The sequence below is a fragment of the Apis cerana genome, linkage group LG15 (assembly GCF_029169275.1).
Source record: "Apis cerana isolate GH-2021 linkage group LG15, AcerK_1.0, whole genome shotgun sequence".
In the NCBI taxonomy this organism is placed as follows: Eukaryota; Metazoa; Arthropoda; class Insecta; order Hymenoptera; family Apidae; genus Apis; species Apis cerana.
In genome coordinates, this window is record NC_083866.1 from 3,002,428 (window position 1) to 3,020,115 (window position 17,688).

Here is a 17,688-nt window from a genome sequence, read left to right on the forward strand (position 1 = left end):
TAAAATTATAATAAAATAAAAAAGTAAAGCATTTTAATATCAGTTTTTGATTATTAAAATTTACCTCATTGAATTTTAATCGCCTAAACTGAAATATTGCAACATGCACGTAAGATAAAAAAAAGTGTTCAGAAAATAAAATGAATCGTTTAATTATTAAATTATTCTTATATAATTTAATACAACTATAATACAAATTTATATTAATTTTCTGATTTTAAAAAATTTGAAAAAATTGAAATGAAAAAATTTTAATATTTTATTCATTTTTTAACAAGAATTTTAGAAAAATCTCAATTTTATTATTATTTTTTTAATGAATTTTTAAGAATATCTTAATTTATCTTTTATCTTAAAAATTACGTAATATAATTTATTATTTTTAAATATATATGAATTTCATCAAAATTAAGATTTTTACATTTATTCATATTTCCATTTAATCTCATAATTTTCGATAACAATATATATATTCAAAGTATCGAACATAAAATTTCAATTAATCTCATGATTGCCAAAAATGAAAGCTCTAAAAAGGAAGATATATTCAGATAAAAAAAAACCAACGAAAGAAAACGAAAGAAGAAAATGAAAGATAAGAAACAAGTCAGAGAAAAGCATGAGAGCTCAATATTTGTGGAAAAAGAAAGAATACGAAGCAATAAGGAGAAAGCGAGAAAAAGTGTAGGAAGGGTTGGAAGGAGGGAGCACAGGTGCGGCTGCTATGTCTGGGGCACCTCCAAGTGTAATACTATCCGTCGTGCAGAGAGGAGTACTCTCGTTCCAGTCTGCCATAATATTTCGAGCATCCAGAATTGTTTCAGTGTCGCGTATCTTCAACAGGTTGGTCGTCCACATTGCGGCCAGCAAAGTTTCATACTACTTGAGTCAGTGAAATTCAAGTAAAGTTTAAAGTGACATGCATTATTTTATTGAAAAATTTCTAAATTCAAATTGAAAGTTTATCGAAAATATTGAGGTGAAATTGAAATTTAGAAACTCTGATAAAAGATGAAAGCAAAAAAATTCTTTTAGTGATTCCTGTACGAATACACCGGTAACTTGGATGAATCACGATTTTGTCCTTCCTCCTCCTTCTCTTTCATCACCATCTCTAGCTTTGAACGGTGAGTATTAACAAAGGTAAAATAATTATTTTTGATCTCTAAATGATATCGATAATTTATAATAAAATAGTAAAATTAATAATTCTTTCTTCTTTTTTTATTGATAACAAACGTATTATAGTTTTTTTTCAATTATTCATTTTATTTATTATAAAAATTATACTTTTTTTATGAAAAAAAAATATAAAAGCCTTATTATTTAGTAATTTAATAAAAGAAAAAAAAAAGAAAGAGAAATTAAAAAAAAATGATTACTAAAAAAAGATTTAAAAATGAAATAATTTAATCAAAATTGGTAAAAATAAAAACTTAGTTTATATTTATCGAATATTAATATATAATATTTTATCGAATTTTTAAATTATATATAAATTATTTTATATTATTTTATATAACTAAAAATAACTATATTTTATATGATAATATAAATAAATATAATTTAATTATTGTGAATAATTTAAAAATTAAACATCTTAAAAATGTTCTATAAAAAAACAAAAATAGGTAATTTCAAAAATGAAAAATTTTTTATATGAAAATATTTTCTACTTAGTATCACCTGTTGCGTGGGTTGACGTTTTACAAAGAGTATGACTCGACGACCTACTTCAGTTCTATCATTGATGCGCTACATCTATTAATGTCTTGAAATAAAATAAAAATATTTTAATTAGAAAACAAGATAAAATTAAAAAAAAATATTAAATATAGTCATTTAAAAATAAAGAACATTTTTACTTACTGTAAAAATAGAATTTGTATATAATAATAATCATGTGATAATCATAATAATCATATTGTAAAGTGTTATTTTTTGCAATTATCACTTAATATATTTACGATTACTATAATTACTATTTTTTATACAAGTATATAATTTAACAATATATGTTATTGCATTTAATATACAATTTTAAATTTATTTTAAAAAAATTTAATAATAGAAAAGACAATTTATTTATATTACATATATTATTTATCATTAAATTATTTTATTTTGAAAAGAAAAATTATCATTAATTCACTCTAATTTAATTTCTTTATTGGTATTAGCGTTATTGAATTTCTATTCAACTGAAATTTATTCATTAAATATTCTACTGTTGCATGATCACACGTCGCGTTTATATTTACGTCATCCTTGATGCGTTCAATGCATGAATCAAAACCATTTTCTCCATCTCTATTTATTGTTGTTTTAGTGATTGATTTATTTTCAAGTCTCAATTTTTTTCTTTTTGAATTGTAGTCCTCAAGACATGCATGCATAATATCTCTTGATCTTTTATTTGATTGTTTCTTTTCAATAATAATTTCGCAAGATTTTTGCTTTAAAATATGATTTTTTTCACATATTTTTATTTCATCTTTATTTTTTAAAATTTCTGTTCTTTTATTCTCATTTTTTTGTTCATATTGATTATTATAAGTTTTGATATTAATTATTTCTTTTAATTTAGAAAATTTAGAAATACTTTCTTGGGAATAACAAGGTTTTAAAGATATCTCTTTTCTATCTGAATTGTATTTATTTAATAAAGAATTTATTATCGCGAGTTTACTTGCCTCTATCGTGTTAGAATTATCTTTTGCGCATTTTAATGTACTTTTTGTATTAATTTCAATACAATTTTTTTCTAATTGTTCTTTAATTAAAATATTTTTAGTAAACAATGGTTTTTGTTTCTCTTTCATTAACTTATCTTTATATTGTTCACTATGTAATATATTATCATTTTTATGTATAATAATATTATTACTAGAATTTTCTGATATTTCTGTTTTCAAACTGTCTTTTTCTATAATGTTTAGTTCTATTTCTTTTTTCTTTACGAATTCATTAATATCACGACTAAAAATTGAAACATAAAATTCAAAATTATTTTAAGATTTCAAATTTGCGTACTAATAATATTTACCCGTATGTGATTCCTTTCATTTTTTCTGAATACATAATGAATTTAAATGTTCTAATCGTTACCATTTCTTCATTTATACAGACATCGCAATTCATTTTACAAGACGATATTTTGTATCCAAAATATTCACTAATGATTTCATGTCGGCATCTAAGCAAGATTTTAATATTTATTTTCGAAAAATTATGAAAAAGAATTCGAAGAAATATCTAATTTAAATTTCTTACTTTACTGAAAGACAATAGGACACAAATTTTTCATATTCGAGTAATCGTTTTTTGATATGATTCATATTGTTCATTAGTCTATGATTTTCAATAACAAATTTTACAGCAAAATATTCTTTCATGCTAAAATATATTCTACAATATACACGACTATTGTTTGAACATATTTGTGCAGTTTCTTTATAATATTTGCTAATATTCTCAGGCACTGTCCAATAAACTATACATCTAATTAAATAAATAATTTTATAAATCATTTAGATCATAATAAAAAATTAATGATGAATTGTGATATATGCAAACCTAATTGATTTCTTGTGAATAAATCCATAATCATATGTTGTAATGATAACATGAACTTTTCCAGATATCCAATTATTTTCAATGTTATATTTTGTATTATTATTTAATTCTAAAATATGTTATAAATTAACTTTTAAATATAAAGATGTAAAAAATTTGATTTAATTTATATTTTACTTACTATGATGATAAGTAAGTGAAGATATGCCTAAAATATTTAATTCCTTTTTTAACAATTCTGCAGTAATTATATCTCTACAGTAAATAACGCCAAATTTTTTATGTATCTAAGTACAGATAATCTTCATAATTATGTATTTTATAATCTCAAGATGAGACAAATAAATTTACCTCCTGAGAAGATAAATCTAAGAAACCAAAGGCTTGTACAAAAAATTTTCTAAGATGATCAAATGGATGAGAAATTATATCTAAAAACCAGACATCATAAAGTATATTGATTTGTTGTACAGGCATTCTAAAAATTTTTGGACTTTCTAATGGTAATAGTTTACAGATATCTTCAATTACCTGTTGAAATATTTTATTCAGAAAAATCAAATATATATATTTAATGACAATAATTTGAATTACTTTTATTACCTTATAAGTAACAGTTGTAGTTACTAGAATTTTTGGAATATGTTTATATATTTCATGAATTTTAATAATTTTTGCATAACAAGGTATATATTCATATCCCCATTCACTTATACAATGTACTTCATTGAATACAATGTAAGATAATATTGTACGCTCTTTCAATGAAAGTATAAGTTGCTGTCAATATATTTTTAAATTAATTAAAAATTATTTTAATTATTAATAATTAATAAAAAATTTTAAATATTATTTACCATAAAATATGTCATTGTCCCCATTTCAGGAGTTGCATACAATAATGATATTGTTGGACATTTTGATGCTAAATCATTTAAAATATTATCTCTTTCATTTGTTTTTGACTTTTTACTTAAAAAAACAGCATTAATCTGTTTGCTTCTTAAAAATTCTACTTCTTTCTAAAAATATATATAATATTTAATAAATATTGATAAAATTAATTAAAATATTTCATAAACTTTTCCAAAATATTAGAATTTTTACCTTAATAAAAGATAATTTTGGAGAAAAGATAATTCCAATTTTATTCTTATATAAAAGAACTGGTAATTGAAAACAAAGAGATCTACCAAATCCAGGAGGCATTGATATAAATATATTTTTAAAACCTATAATATTTTATTCTAATTTTATTCTCTTTTTATTAAATTTTATAATATTTATAATATAATTTTATTATATAATTTTATAATAAAATTTTATAATATAATTGGCGGGAAAATTCTCATTGTTTATTTTTACAATATAGATTTTTTATAAAATATATTTTTATTTTATTTTACATTAAAAGCATTATATATATATATGTAATAAAATATTTTTTATTTTTATCAAAAATTTATATAAATAACAATATAATAGTTTATAAAAAATTTTAATTCAAAGAGAATACTAACCTTTACAAATAGTAATAATAGCTTTCTTCTGAACATTATTTTTAAAATTTTCATAACCAAAAACAGATTTTAAAATGCTCACAATATTTTTATCAATATTCATATTTACTATATAACTGTAATTGTAAAAATTTATTTTTATTTAAATGATACCTTAATATAATATGTAATTTAAAACTTCCTTACACAGTTGATCGCAACAAACTAACCTTAATGATCACATGGAATAAAATTTAAAATTCATTAATACCGCCAATATGATTCAACCAATTAGAAATCATAATTTGCAATATAACTTCATAATAATTTTTAAAAATTAAATTTTTATTGTTAAAGATATAAAAAAAATTAAAATTTCAAACAATGGATTTCAATTCAGCATTTGGAAAAAAATTTTTCAATAAAAAATAAAAAAAACATATACAATTATATTTTTATTACATTTTGGCAAATGAACTTATATGTAAGTAATACAAAAATCAAATAAAATTATTATCAATATTTACGACATTATAGTTAATTTATATTTTATATACATATTTTAGATATATAATGAAGAGATTTTATGCAATATTTTTTTTAATATGTGCATCCACAGCACAATTATCCAATAATTGCAATGATCCTAATTGGCACACATTGGAAATGTTAGAAAATGCCAAATCAGATTGCGGACCATTTTTTAAAAATCGTTGCTATTGTATGAAAACATGTTATGAAAATCATTATCAATATGTTGTTAATTGCACTAATTCTGGATTTAATACTACGGCACCGTTATCACATTTGCCGAATAAAACACAAGTAAAATTATTATATTAAATTCATATTTTATATTATATTCATATTTTTTTTATAATATTTGAATTATATTTTTATAATTATAATATCATATATTAATTATATTATATATTTTTAGGTACTCATTTTCACTGGAAATTATATCGAAGAACTTCCATGGAATGTATTTGGTACTTTGGACAGCTTACCTAATCTAAGAGTTATCGATATGTCAAATAATAAAATAAGGGAAATTCGAGGAAAAACATATCATCATGTTCAACGCGTTGAGCGACTTATTTTAGATTTCAATAATCTTTCATTAGATCCTGAAAGAAGGCATCCTAGAGTATTCTCTAATTTTGTGTCTCTTTTGGAACTCCATTTAACTGATGCTTTCGAGAATGGACCACCAAGAGATCTTGCAGCAACATTACACGATATTTTTGTAAATAGGTATCAGATTAATTAATCTCAATTGATTGGATAAATTTATGATATTATTAATAAAAATTTATTATTATTATAGTAATTTAACACAATTGATAAAGCTCCACTTAGAACAAAATGAAATATCAGAATTTCGAGACAGTAATGTATTCTGTGATCTTCCAAATCTTTTGGATCTCTATTTAGGAGACAATACTTTGACTGCTTTACATTTTAACATATCTTGTCTCCACAAATTACATTTCTTAGATCTCCAACGAAATAAGTTTACAAAAATTATTGAACGTGATCTGCATACCATGGATGCACTTGTTAAACATAATCAAAATATAGCAGTAGATTTTACTGCAAATCCATTTGAATGTTCCTGTAAACTGAACCCATTTATCAAATGGTTGAATAAAACGAAAGTGTTCGTTCGTAACAAAGATAATTTGAGATGTTACGAAGGTATCTGGATTATAAATTAGTATATATAATCAAATATAATATAAAATAAAATATAATCATTTTCTTTATAGATAACATATCTCATGAGCTATATGAAATAAAAAACTGCACACCAAAATTATTTTCATCAACAGCACGTGGTGCAACTATTTTATTGTTTTTACTTTCAATAGTGTTAATAGGATTAGTATGCGCTTTAATTTATGTACAACGCACAAAATTACAAAAGAAAATCGAACCAATATTAGACTCAGTAAACAAAAAAGTACGATATACATCGATAGCAACTGGTGATACACGTGAAGATGTATAAATAAAAAAAAACATTCTTAAATTAATGATTAGATTTAACACTAATTAAATTAATATTACTCTTTTTTAAAAGAGTCAAACTTATTTTAGTATGTTCTTAAATTAAACAAAAATTTTTTTTTATTGTATAATACATGAACATTTAATTTGTTTTGTATTATAAATAGTTTAAAATTCATAATATAATGAGGCATTAATATTTATACATAGAGATATATATAACAATTAATTTAGAATTTAAATAAAAAAAATAGATATATTATTGAAAATATAATTCTTCAATTTATTTGTTACAACATTAATGTTGGACTTGTTGAAATAATAATTTTGATATTGTTATTGCCTCGAATATATTTAATAGCAAATTTAAAAAATAAATGTTATTATATTTGCATTATATGTGTATTCATTTATTAGATTTCCCTACTTATTTATTACATCTTATCGTTAGCTATCAGATCATTGACATCCTTAACAAGATTAGATAATGTTATAGCTTCAATATTCCCAGTATGCATCGAAAATTTTCTTATAAATCTAAATGCATCAGTGAATCTAACTATATAATTTTTATATAATAAAAAATGTCATCAGTTAAACGTCTTCGTCTCGATGAAGTCGTCACATCATTTCCAGAACTAGGACCCACAATTCCAGATGGTGGTTATGCATGGATTATTCTTTTTGGAGTTTTTTTAGTTCAGGTATTTAAATCAAATATAAAAATGATTAAATAATAATTATTAAAATGATTATTAATTTGATAAATAGTTTATGATAAATAATTTTCTTAATCTTTTTTATTATTATTACGTATTACTTATATAGATAAAATATATAGATAAAATAATAAATAATTTATTTCTATGATATAAAAATATAATATCTTATATAAAATAATCGTAAAAATTTTTAAAATCTAAATAATTATTCTTTTAATCTAAACAGCAATCTAAAATAAAATAACAACAAACTAAATAATTTATCTATTGTTTTTTATAATATAATTTTGTAACAGTATCAATGTAGATATTTTTAATAAAATCAAACTAAATTTCTATTATTTCATTGTATTACAAATATATATAAATATTATTTTCTTTAAAAATTAGATAAATATAAGATTTTCAATGTTAAATTTTTTTTAAACATTTTAATAAATGATCTAAATATTAAATCTATGTATTAATTTTCAAAAAGTTTTTGAAATTAAGTTTGTTAATAAAAAAATTTTGTCATTATTTTTATAGATGACTGTTCCAAGCATATTAGCAATGTATGGGATAGTATTAGTATATATACGTGAAACTGAATCTGTCGATTTTGATATATGGAATGAAAAAATTATTTTAACACCTATACTATTTACTGCATTTTGGAACATAGCTGGTAAACCGATAAACAAATTAAATATAAAATTTGTATAATATTTTATATATAATTGCCATTTAAAGTTAATGTATAAAATTACCATTTTATGTATTATATGACTATATATATTATAGTTTCTAGTCTATAATACTAATTCATGGAATTTATTTTTTAGATCCTTGGACACGGATGATTGTGAGTATGGCGTCTATGCCACGTTTAATAGGAATAATAGGAATAATTCTCTTGGTAATTGGAATTATAGCATCCGGGTATCTTGCAACGGGCGGGGTTGGTGCTTATTTGGCTAGCACCAGTGCAGGTGCAGTGATGGGTATAGGTGCCAGTTTCATTATTCTATTAAGTGACTATGTTTTAAGGAAATACTTCAGAAGGAAGCTCCATTTAGCATTAACGTTGAAAAACATTGGTGTTTCATTTGGTCTTTTACTCATTCCAAGTATAACAAATTTGCTGTTACATGAAGCTAAATTGAAAACTGGTTTACAACTGATAACAACGATATTATTACCTACTGTATTTGGAATATTGACTTTTCGGTTGCCTCCTGTTCAACAAACTTCTCCTTACAGGTTTTTTGTTAAAAATCTTAAATAGCAATCAAGAGAGAAAGAGAAAGAGAAACTTATTTTTAATATTTAAAATAAAAATTTAATCTGATATTAACTTACAGTCTTCTTTTATCAACTGAAGATACTGAACTTCCTATAAGAATTTCTTCGAATCTTCCTGAGAACTCACAATATGAGGATAGTCAAGATAACATAGAAAATTTCCAATATAGTCAAGCTGACGAAAAAATAAATGCAGGAGGATTTTTAAATGAAGGAAATAATATTTATGCCTATGAAGATTTAGATGAAGATGTAGATCTATTTGTAAATCCAGTAGTCCATTTGGACAACAAATGGAAACAACAATTTCGAGTTCTTAAGGATTTTCGATTTTGGGCTGCAATAATCGGCTGGATTGGAATGAAAACATCTATTCTTTTTTTTTGGCTTTTATTGCCAATTTTATCGTATAACATTATAAATAATTTTAATTTTTCGATATTTTTATCCATCTTGGCTGGATTTAGTACTTTTTTATCGAATCTAATTAGTTATAAAGTATTAAAGTTTACAAATCAAATTAGAAGATTATATTTTGGTATAGCATCTTTGTTTTGTAGTGTTAGTTTAATAGGTATATAATAAATTACACTGTATTTATATATATATATTAAGATATTTATTTGCCAAAAAAAAAATGTTATTTTTAGGTCTAACTCATGCAACTAACTATTTATGCATAATGATTTTTACATTTCTTGGTGGTATTAGTATTGGTAGTTTATCAAGTTGTCAGGATTCGTCTTTGTATGATGTGCTTGGTAATGAAATAATACGTTCCATTTACAAAGGATTTTCAACCATTGTAGGTTTATGCATTCTTGGTTTTTGCTTTATACATAGTAAGTTCTCATAACAAAACTTTATTTCGATAAAAAATCAAATTAAAAATTACAAATGTAAACGAATTAAGAGAAGAAATTAAGAGTTATAAAGAAGTCATATAGAATAGAATTTTTGATTACAGATACAAATTTTTGTTTGAGTCTCGTTGCGCTATTACAATTTCTCGGTGGACTTTATTGGATTTCGTCGCCTACTTTGAATTTAATTAAAGCTACTCGTTATAGATTTCATAAAATTAGAGTTAACGAAGACGAAATATGATGTAAAATTAATATACATAGATATTAAAAATTACTGTAATTTTATTCTAATTTAACAATATTTATAAAAATATTTATATCAATCACAATTTATTTTTTCTGAATTTTTTTAAAATTAAAAATAGTATATATAAAATCGTAAAAATAGACATTTTTTAAAAAATAAAAAATAGGCATTAAATTAGACATTATCTATAATAATATAAAATAATAAATACGTTTTATGATAGTATCTCAAATGATTTTTTTTTATAAATTGATCTTATATTATTTGTATACATATATATTTATGTTTACATATATAAGTAAGTACATATACGCATATATAAACATATATGTATACATGATTAAAATATAAATCTTTTAATATATGATATGATATTCTATGCTAATCATAAAATAACTATGATATTTTTCTCTATAAATTACTTATAAATATTTTTGTATTTATACGAAATTGTTTTTGAAATAAAAATTATTTTATTGATGTGCGTTTTTTTAATGATATCTTGATTTAAAATATAAAAAAAAAATATAAAAAAAGAAGAAAAATAAATCTTTTATCTAATATGATAATTCATATATATATATATCATTTGCACATTTTGAGATCGTTAGATTCGGTCTCTTATTGATATATATATATATATACACACAGACTTACACAACGATTTTGTACCTTGTTTGCCAATTTATATAATAAGATCTATCTATTTAATAAGATCTTAGACATAGTAATAAGTATTTTTAATAACTTCATTATTATAACCTTCAATTTTTTTCACATATAAAGATAAAAAAATAAATATGATTAAATTTTGTAATGTATATCACTCCCAAATTTACAAGGCACTTTCGTATGTAAAAGTCATTAATTATATTTTATTTATTCTGTTAAAATTTGTTATTTTAAGTAAAAAAAAATTTGTTTTTATATCATTTTTTTAAATATCACAAAATCTTTTGAATAATTTTGATATACTGTTATACTTTTTTATCTACTTAAATTAAGGTACAATTTTTTATCTGTCACGAATATTAATAAAATACAATTATTTTTTAAATAAATTTTTAAAGATCAACTGTGATATAATTACTTATTTTAAATAGATTATTTATCAATTATATTGCATCACATATTCTATTGTATTTACTAAATATATATATATCATATTATGAAAAGAAACAGTCCAACACATTTAGGATAATGAGTATGTAATTTTATAAATATAATATCCACCTAACTATTCATTATATTATTATGTACATGCATATATACTGAGCAATTAGAATACATTTGTATTTTTGTTTCATTTATCTTATGATATTATTTTAAAATTTTTTAAAGATTTTTTTTTGAGGCTCAGATTAACATATAAAAACTTGATTTTGGTAAAAAAAACGAGACTAATTATTTAAAATTTTTTCAAGTTTTAAATTAATACATGAAAATTTGATTTTGATATGAAGAAATGAAATTAATTATTTAAGAGAATTATGATATATAACATTTAAAATTTGTTTCTTTAAGTTACATTACAGATATATATATTATATCTAAAATTTAAATTCTATAATTTGAATAACCTGAGTATTTTAAAAAAAAATTTACATTTTACCAAGTTCTGGATCTTTATCTTTGAAATTACTAGGTCCTGGATTGTCTGATGAATTTGAACAGAAACCATTCGGCATTAAGTTGAATTGTTTGTAATTGCTAATTGGTCTTGGATTATCTAATTGATCATATTCTGATTCATCATTATTTTGTTTAATTTCATCATAAACATGTTCAACTTTTTTGCCATCCATTTCATCAATGCTATGATATACATTAAGATTTGGATTTCCCATATCTGCATCTCTATTTTTTAAATCGTATCGATTATATGACCCTAAATCAAGAATAAATAAATAAAACATAAATATTTTCTAAAAATATAATTTGATGAGTTTACTATTTACAATAATACCTTTGCAATCATCTTCATCATCTGTACAACTATTTATTCCAAGTCTAACTTTTTCATTATTTATTTTTTTACTTGTTCCAAGATTATTTCTAAATTGGAAATTATTTAATAAAGTAGTTGTTCCATCATCAAATTTCGAAGAACCTTGATATGCATACACGGGATTATCGAACTGAGTTTGTTCTAAACAAAATGTATAAGTGATAATTATAAAAAAGACATTTCTAAATAATTATAAATAAATAACTTTTTTTCATATATACCTGGAGGAGAAGGAGGTTCAGCAATATATTGCACTTGTGCAATTTCATTCTTTAAATCTGCTACTCTGCGACGATGATATATCCATCCAGCTAATACCATTGCAATAACAACAAATGCAGCAAAGAAAAATCCTGCTATTATACTACCATAACCCAAGTCATCTTTTTCTTGTATATTACGCGAAAATAATTCTTCGTCACAATTTAGACCTAAAAAAAATAATTCATTATTAATCAAGATATTCTAGAATTGGTAGATTTAAAATATACCTGTATATCCATGTCTACAAATACATCCATCAGCGGGATGACACATATAGAAATCGTTTTTACAATCGCAAGGTTCCATACAATGATCACCATAATATCCTTCTGGACAAACTAAGTTTTCAAAGATGAAAAATTTATAATATTTTTTTATTAATTTTTCTTTGATATAATTAAGATTTTATTTTTTTCACATACTTTCAGTGCACTTAGTTCCAGTCCAACCAGGTGCACATCGACAATGACCATCATTAGATCTGCATTTTCCTCCATGTTGACATGTACAATGTTGACTGCAATTCATACCATATGTTCCTTCCATACAAGGTATTTGACAAAATTCACCTTGCCAACCGGGTCGACATTGACATACTCCTAAAATAAATTAGATATAATTAGATAAAATAAATTAGATAAAATAATATTAGATATAAGACAAGAAACATTATTTAAAATTAATGATATTAATTATAATATTAATAAATATTTATAATACTTCACAAAGAAATTATTTAAAAAATCAATGAAAAGATAATTATAAAAAAAATACATAAAAATTAAACTGATTTAAATTTAATCAAAAAATTAACACTGATTTAAATTTAAAATAAAATATGGATGGTTTATAAAAATTATTAAAATTAAAAAGTTTTTATTAATTTCTAATTTATTTTATAATAAAATATTTGTTTCAAATAAATTATAAAAGTAATAAAAAAAGTTTTACCTGTCACATGATGACATTCACCACCATTTTTACAATGGCAATGATTAGCACAATTTAATCCATAACGATTAGGTGGACAAGGATGTTCACAAGTTAAACCTAAGTATCCAGGTCTACAAATATATTCACCAGTGACATGATCACATGTCATGTTACCTGAAAAATTAAACATATTAAATAAATAATCATAAATAAATTATAAATTGTATTTTATATTAAATAAATAATTTTAATATGATGAAATAATATAATATTTAATATGATGAAATATGATGAAATAATTAATTTTAAATGATAAAATATCTATTTTATATTAGTTTATATAAATTGCATTAAAATAAGAATTATATAATTATAACTTACTATTTTCAAAATTTTTATGATATAAAAATAGTGATATAATCAATATTTTTCATATCAATTATATAACTTTACTAATTTTGTGCTTATTATAAACATGCTTAAATATTATAAATTAATTTTTAAAATGCAAACTATATCAAACAATTTAAAATATAAAAATATATTTCATGCAATTAACAAAAATTGTTAATAATGATTATTTTTTAATAGAATTGCGAAAATTTGATTTATTTTACTTTTATCTAGAATTATTATTCATACCTTGTATTTTTTTTGGACATTTTTCCTTACAACGCATTCCATACCACCCTTCTTTACAAGGTTGAGAACAGTCAACTCCCTCCCAGCCTCTGGCACAAATACAAGTGCCTGTTTCCGGATCACATGAACTATTATTCATGCATTCGCATTGCGAGTGACAGTCATTACCATAAAGACCTTTTGGACATTTTGTTTCACAACGAATTCCTGTTTCATTTTGTTGAATGTTCATATTGTTGAAATCGTCATTAAACATATATTTTTCCTATCTTTTTTTTTTAATAATTTTAATCATTTTTAAAAAAAATTTAAATGAAATTTTAAAATAATATATTAATAAAATAATATGATATATTAATGATATATTAAGTAAATAGATAGGAAAACTATTTAATAATTGATGATTTTCTTTTTTTTTATGATGAAATAATGAGATAATTGGGATATTAAAATGTTATTGTCAAGAAGGGATAAATATTGAAGCTTTCATGTATGACAAATTAAAAAAAAAACAAACCTCGCCATTCTGGCTTACAGATGCAATAACCAGTGGCAGGATCACAATCTAGACTATTCTCTTCATGACAATCACAGGTTTGTGTACATCCCAACCCAAAAAATCCTTTTTCACAATGATCTTGGCAAAATTCACCAGTAAAGCCAGCTGCACACGTGCATGTGCCTGCATGTGTTTAAGAAAAATAACGTATTTTGATATAGATGCAAAATAAAAATAGAAATAAAAAATATGATTTTCAAAAATATATAGACTTAAATTAAAAGGCATTAATAGAATAAAAATTGAAATAGAATTGAAGAAAAAAATGATATTTATTAAGAAATAAATAAAGATATGTGATTAAAAATCTATACAAATTAATATTCTTTTGTTAATGATTTGAATGAAGCATTAATTTTTTCTAAAACTAAAAAAAATTGCAACCAGCACCTTACCATTTTGTGGATTGCAGGCAGCATTATTAAAGCATTTGCATTTGCCTTCGCAGTCCTTGCCGAAAGATTTATCATCGCATGGACGATCACATGAAACACCAACCCATCCTAACAAAATGTAATAATAATACATGCAGGAATAAAATTTAACTTAAAAAGTGATATTTTAAAAAACAATTAAACTGAATAATTCTTACCGAATTAGGTGTACTTACCTTTAGTAACGATTACTTAAATAAATATATTTATAAAATAATTTAATATTTAAAAGAATACAATCCACAAATTTATAAATAACATACAATACTATTAAAAATTACAGTTATATTTTACACTTGTTCATGCTATTTACAATCATACAATTAAGAGTTAAATTAATAATTAAATCCAAACAACAAAAATAAAATAAAAATATAAAAACAATAAATCATAAGATGCTTCTCATTTTAAAAATATCTTTCTTTAAAAGATAGTTTTTTAGTAACTCATGCACAACTCAATCAAAAAAAAAAGGTTACATCTTTCATTTTTTTATTAAAAATTATTTATATTAATATATATTAATTTATTAATTTTTGTGCTCAAATTTGTAATACATTACCTGCTGTACAGTTGCACCGGCCATTTTCGGGTGAACACGTGGCACCATTTTTACAGACACATTCTTGTGCACAGTTTTCACCATAAGTGTTGTCAGGACAAATTTCGCTACAATCCTCACCTCTATATCCTGGTGCACAAATGCAAGTTCCATTTATAGGTGAGCATTGTGCATTATTTTTGCAATTGCAACGATTTTGACAGCCTTTTCCATACATGTAGAGAGGGCAAGGTCTGGTACAAATATCACCATCCCATCCTGGTTTGCAAATGCATTTTCCAATCCAAGGATGACACATTTCTGTATTGTTCTTTTCACACTCACAAATCTAATAATATTTTTTATTTTATTTGCATTGAAAATAATATAGAAACATGAATATTGAATTTATGATATTACATACTTTTGTACAGTTGGGTCCCCATAATTCATCTTGACAAACACGCTTATTGCATTTTTCACCCATCCAACCAGGACTACAAGTACATGATCCATCAATTGGAGAACAAATTGCACTATTTTCACAAGTACAATTGTTGGTACAATTCAAACCAAATGTTCCCTCAGGACATATTTTCAAACACTGTAAAACATAATAATTTTCAAAAATTATAAAAATTATTATTTAAAAATATTATATTTATCCAGAAATCAAAAATTTATTTTAATAATTAAAAATTTCTGAAAATAATCAACCTTTTCATCATAATAGCCAGATTTACATTCACATTCTCCAGTAATATGATGACAACCAGCTCCATTATAACAATCACATTCTTGAGAACAGTTTTTACCCCAAAAACCTTCTGGACATCGACTTGCACAGACGGAACCCTATTTTTAAATGAAATTCAGTTTAAATCATATATTGATATATGAAATACTTAAAAAAATTATAAAACATTAATCAATTTACAGTCCATCCAGGAGTACAGTAACATTCGCCAGTTGTAGGATTGCAAGAACCACCATTTTGACATTTACATTCTGACTTGCATTCATCACCGTGTTTTCCCGGTGGACACAAATCATCACAACTAGAAAAGGAAAGAATTATATTAAAATAATTTAAAATTTGAATTTTGATATTTAATAAAATTAATAATAAAATAAAGAGTCTTACAGAGGTCCTGTATAACCTGGAGCACAATGGCATTCGCCAGAAATATGATGACAACTTCCACCATTTCGGCAGCGACATTCTTCGCCACAATCTTGTCCATATCGATTAGAAGGACATTCCTGATTACAGTAAGTACCAGTCCAACCTCTATTACATAAGCATTTACCATCAAATGGATCACAAGTAGCTCCATTTTGACACATGCAGTCCATTTCGCAAGATTTGCCCCATTTTCCAGGTGGACATTCTTAAATATAAATATAAATTTTTTTAAATTATATTCTTAAAGAATTTAAACTATTCATAAATAATAATAAAACATATAAAATGCAAGAAACAATTTCTTTATTTATAATATTAATTTATAGTCAGTAAAATTGACTATAAATTAATAAAATAATATATATAATAAAAATTAAATAAAATAAATAATAAAAATAGTAAAAAAAAATCTGTTATAATAAAATAGAAGATAAAGCAAAAATATCTTCTTTTATTTTTAGTTTGATTATTACAATAATTTCAAGAAATATATAAATAATATGTATAATCTTAGAACTTACTATAGTTACACAATGGACCTCCGTAACCTGATTCACACTTACAGACATCGGGTGCGATACAAGTACCATGAATACAGTCCTTGGAACAGATAGGAATGCAACGATCGCCATCATTGGTCTCCGTAAAACCTTTGCAACATTCTTCCACTGGTCTCTGTTTCTTTAATTCCTAATCCAATGAAATTCAAACATTAAAAAGACTTTCTTTTTAATTAATTATTATTTTTATTTATTTATTTATTTATCATTATTACCTGCTCCTTAAATATGGTTTTAAATACGACTTTATATTTGGAGCATCTTGGTGGAAAACTGAAGCACCAAGTATTCTCTCGGACAGTATAAGGTTTCTGCTCCGATATCCTCACCGTCACTGTGTACCTGACACCAAAC

At 23.0% G+C, this 17,688-nt stretch overlaps 4 protein-coding genes across 17 annotated transcripts in view; 2 read left to right on the forward strand and 2 right to left on the reverse strand.

The window, feature by feature from the left end:
- Positions 1 to 686: 686 nt before the first annotated feature.
- LOC107998028 (carboxypeptidase N subunit 2) lies at positions 687 to 7,485 on the forward strand. 4 transcript variants are annotated; one of them, XM_062085523.1, is made up of 7 exons: positions 687 to 843; positions 1,036 to 1,127; positions 5,433 to 5,559; positions 5,642 to 5,900; positions 6,016 to 6,332; positions 6,406 to 6,776; positions 6,848 to 7,485. In XM_062085523.1, exons 4-7 carry the CDS (start codon positions 5,649 to 5,651, stop codon positions 7,087 to 7,089), a joined length of 1,182 nt encoding a protein of 393 aa, XP_061941507.1. In that variant the 5' UTR covers positions 687 to 843; positions 1,036 to 1,127; positions 5,433 to 5,559; positions 5,642 to 5,648; the 3' UTR covers positions 7,090 to 7,485. The 4 variants fall into 4 exon arrangements, with proteins under 4 accessions (XP_061941507.1, XP_061941505.1, XP_061941504.1 ...); XM_062085521.1 differs by having other exon boundaries at positions 693 to 902; XM_062085520.1 differs by having other exon boundaries at positions 693 to 1,127.
- LOC107992524 (ATP-dependent DNA helicase Q5-like) lies at positions 2,061 to 5,302 on the reverse strand. 2 transcript variants are annotated; one of them, XM_062085518.1, is made up of 10 exons: positions 5,097 to 5,302; positions 4,684 to 4,808; positions 4,434 to 4,598; positions 4,180 to 4,356; positions 3,928 to 4,107; positions 3,758 to 3,863; positions 3,577 to 3,685; positions 3,274 to 3,501; positions 3,047 to 3,196; positions 2,061 to 2,979 (listed from the first exon to the last, which is right to left on the reverse strand). In XM_062085518.1, exons 1-10 carry the CDS (start codon positions 5,197 to 5,199, stop codon positions 2,154 to 2,156), a joined length of 2,169 nt encoding a protein of 722 aa, XP_061941502.1. In that variant the 5' UTR covers positions 5,200 to 5,302; the 3' UTR covers positions 2,061 to 2,153. The 2 variants fall into 2 exon arrangements, with proteins under 2 accessions (XP_061941502.1, XP_061941501.1); XM_062085517.1 differs by having other exon boundaries at positions 3,928 to 4,356; positions 5,097 to 5,272.
- Positions 7,486 to 7,536: 51 nt separating the features above from the next.
- LOC107998029 (monocarboxylate transporter 2-like) lies at positions 7,537 to 10,231 on the forward strand. Of its 2 annotated transcripts, none has more exons than XM_062085519.1 (6): positions 7,537 to 7,792; positions 8,339 to 8,477; positions 8,635 to 9,052; positions 9,154 to 9,668; positions 9,745 to 9,936; positions 10,047 to 10,231. In XM_062085519.1, exons 1-6 carry the CDS (start codon positions 7,673 to 7,675, stop codon positions 10,199 to 10,201), a joined length of 1,539 nt encoding a protein of 512 aa, XP_061941503.1. In that variant the 5' UTR covers positions 7,537 to 7,672; the 3' UTR covers positions 10,202 to 10,231. The 2 variants fall into 2 exon arrangements, with proteins under 2 accessions (XP_061941503.1, XP_016912526.1); XM_017057037.3 differs by having other exon boundaries at positions 7,545 to 7,792; positions 10,062 to 10,231.
- The window catches only part of LOC107998018 (protein draper), a 29,371-nt gene continuing 21,624 nt past the window's right edge, over positions 9,942 to 17,688 (reverse strand). For 6 of the 9 annotated variants that reach the window (XM_017057018.3, XM_062085509.1, XM_062085510.1 and 3 more), the window contains 16 exons: positions 17,550 to 17,676; positions 17,296 to 17,464; positions 16,733 to 16,979; positions 16,526 to 16,646; positions 16,306 to 16,443; positions 16,013 to 16,192; positions 15,610 to 15,937; positions 15,009 to 15,116; positions 14,572 to 14,736; positions 14,055 to 14,261; positions 13,431 to 13,586; positions 12,902 to 13,078; positions 12,707 to 12,817; positions 12,437 to 12,646; positions 12,174 to 12,356; positions 9,942 to 12,095 (listed from right to left, as the gene is read on the reverse strand). In XM_017057018.3, the coding sequence (XP_016912507.1) occupies positions 11,809 to 12,095; positions 12,174 to 12,356; positions 12,437 to 12,646; positions 12,707 to 12,817; positions 12,902 to 13,078; positions 13,431 to 13,586; positions 14,055 to 14,261; positions 14,572 to 14,736; positions 15,009 to 15,116; positions 15,610 to 15,937; positions 16,013 to 16,192; positions 16,306 to 16,443; positions 16,526 to 16,646; positions 16,733 to 16,979; positions 17,296 to 17,464; positions 17,550 to 17,676 (2,914 nt within the window). In that variant the 3' untranslated portion in view covers positions 9,942 to 11,808. The remainder of the gene's footprint in view (positions 12,096 to 12,173; positions 12,357 to 12,436; positions 12,647 to 12,706; positions 12,818 to 12,901; positions 13,079 to 13,430; positions 13,587 to 14,054; positions 14,262 to 14,571; positions 14,737 to 15,008; positions 15,117 to 15,609; positions 15,938 to 16,012; positions 16,193 to 16,305; positions 16,444 to 16,525; positions 16,647 to 16,732; positions 16,980 to 17,295; positions 17,465 to 17,549; positions 17,677 to 17,688) is intronic. The other 3 variants (XM_062085516.1, XM_062085515.1, XM_062085514.1) reach the window with 2 other exon arrangements.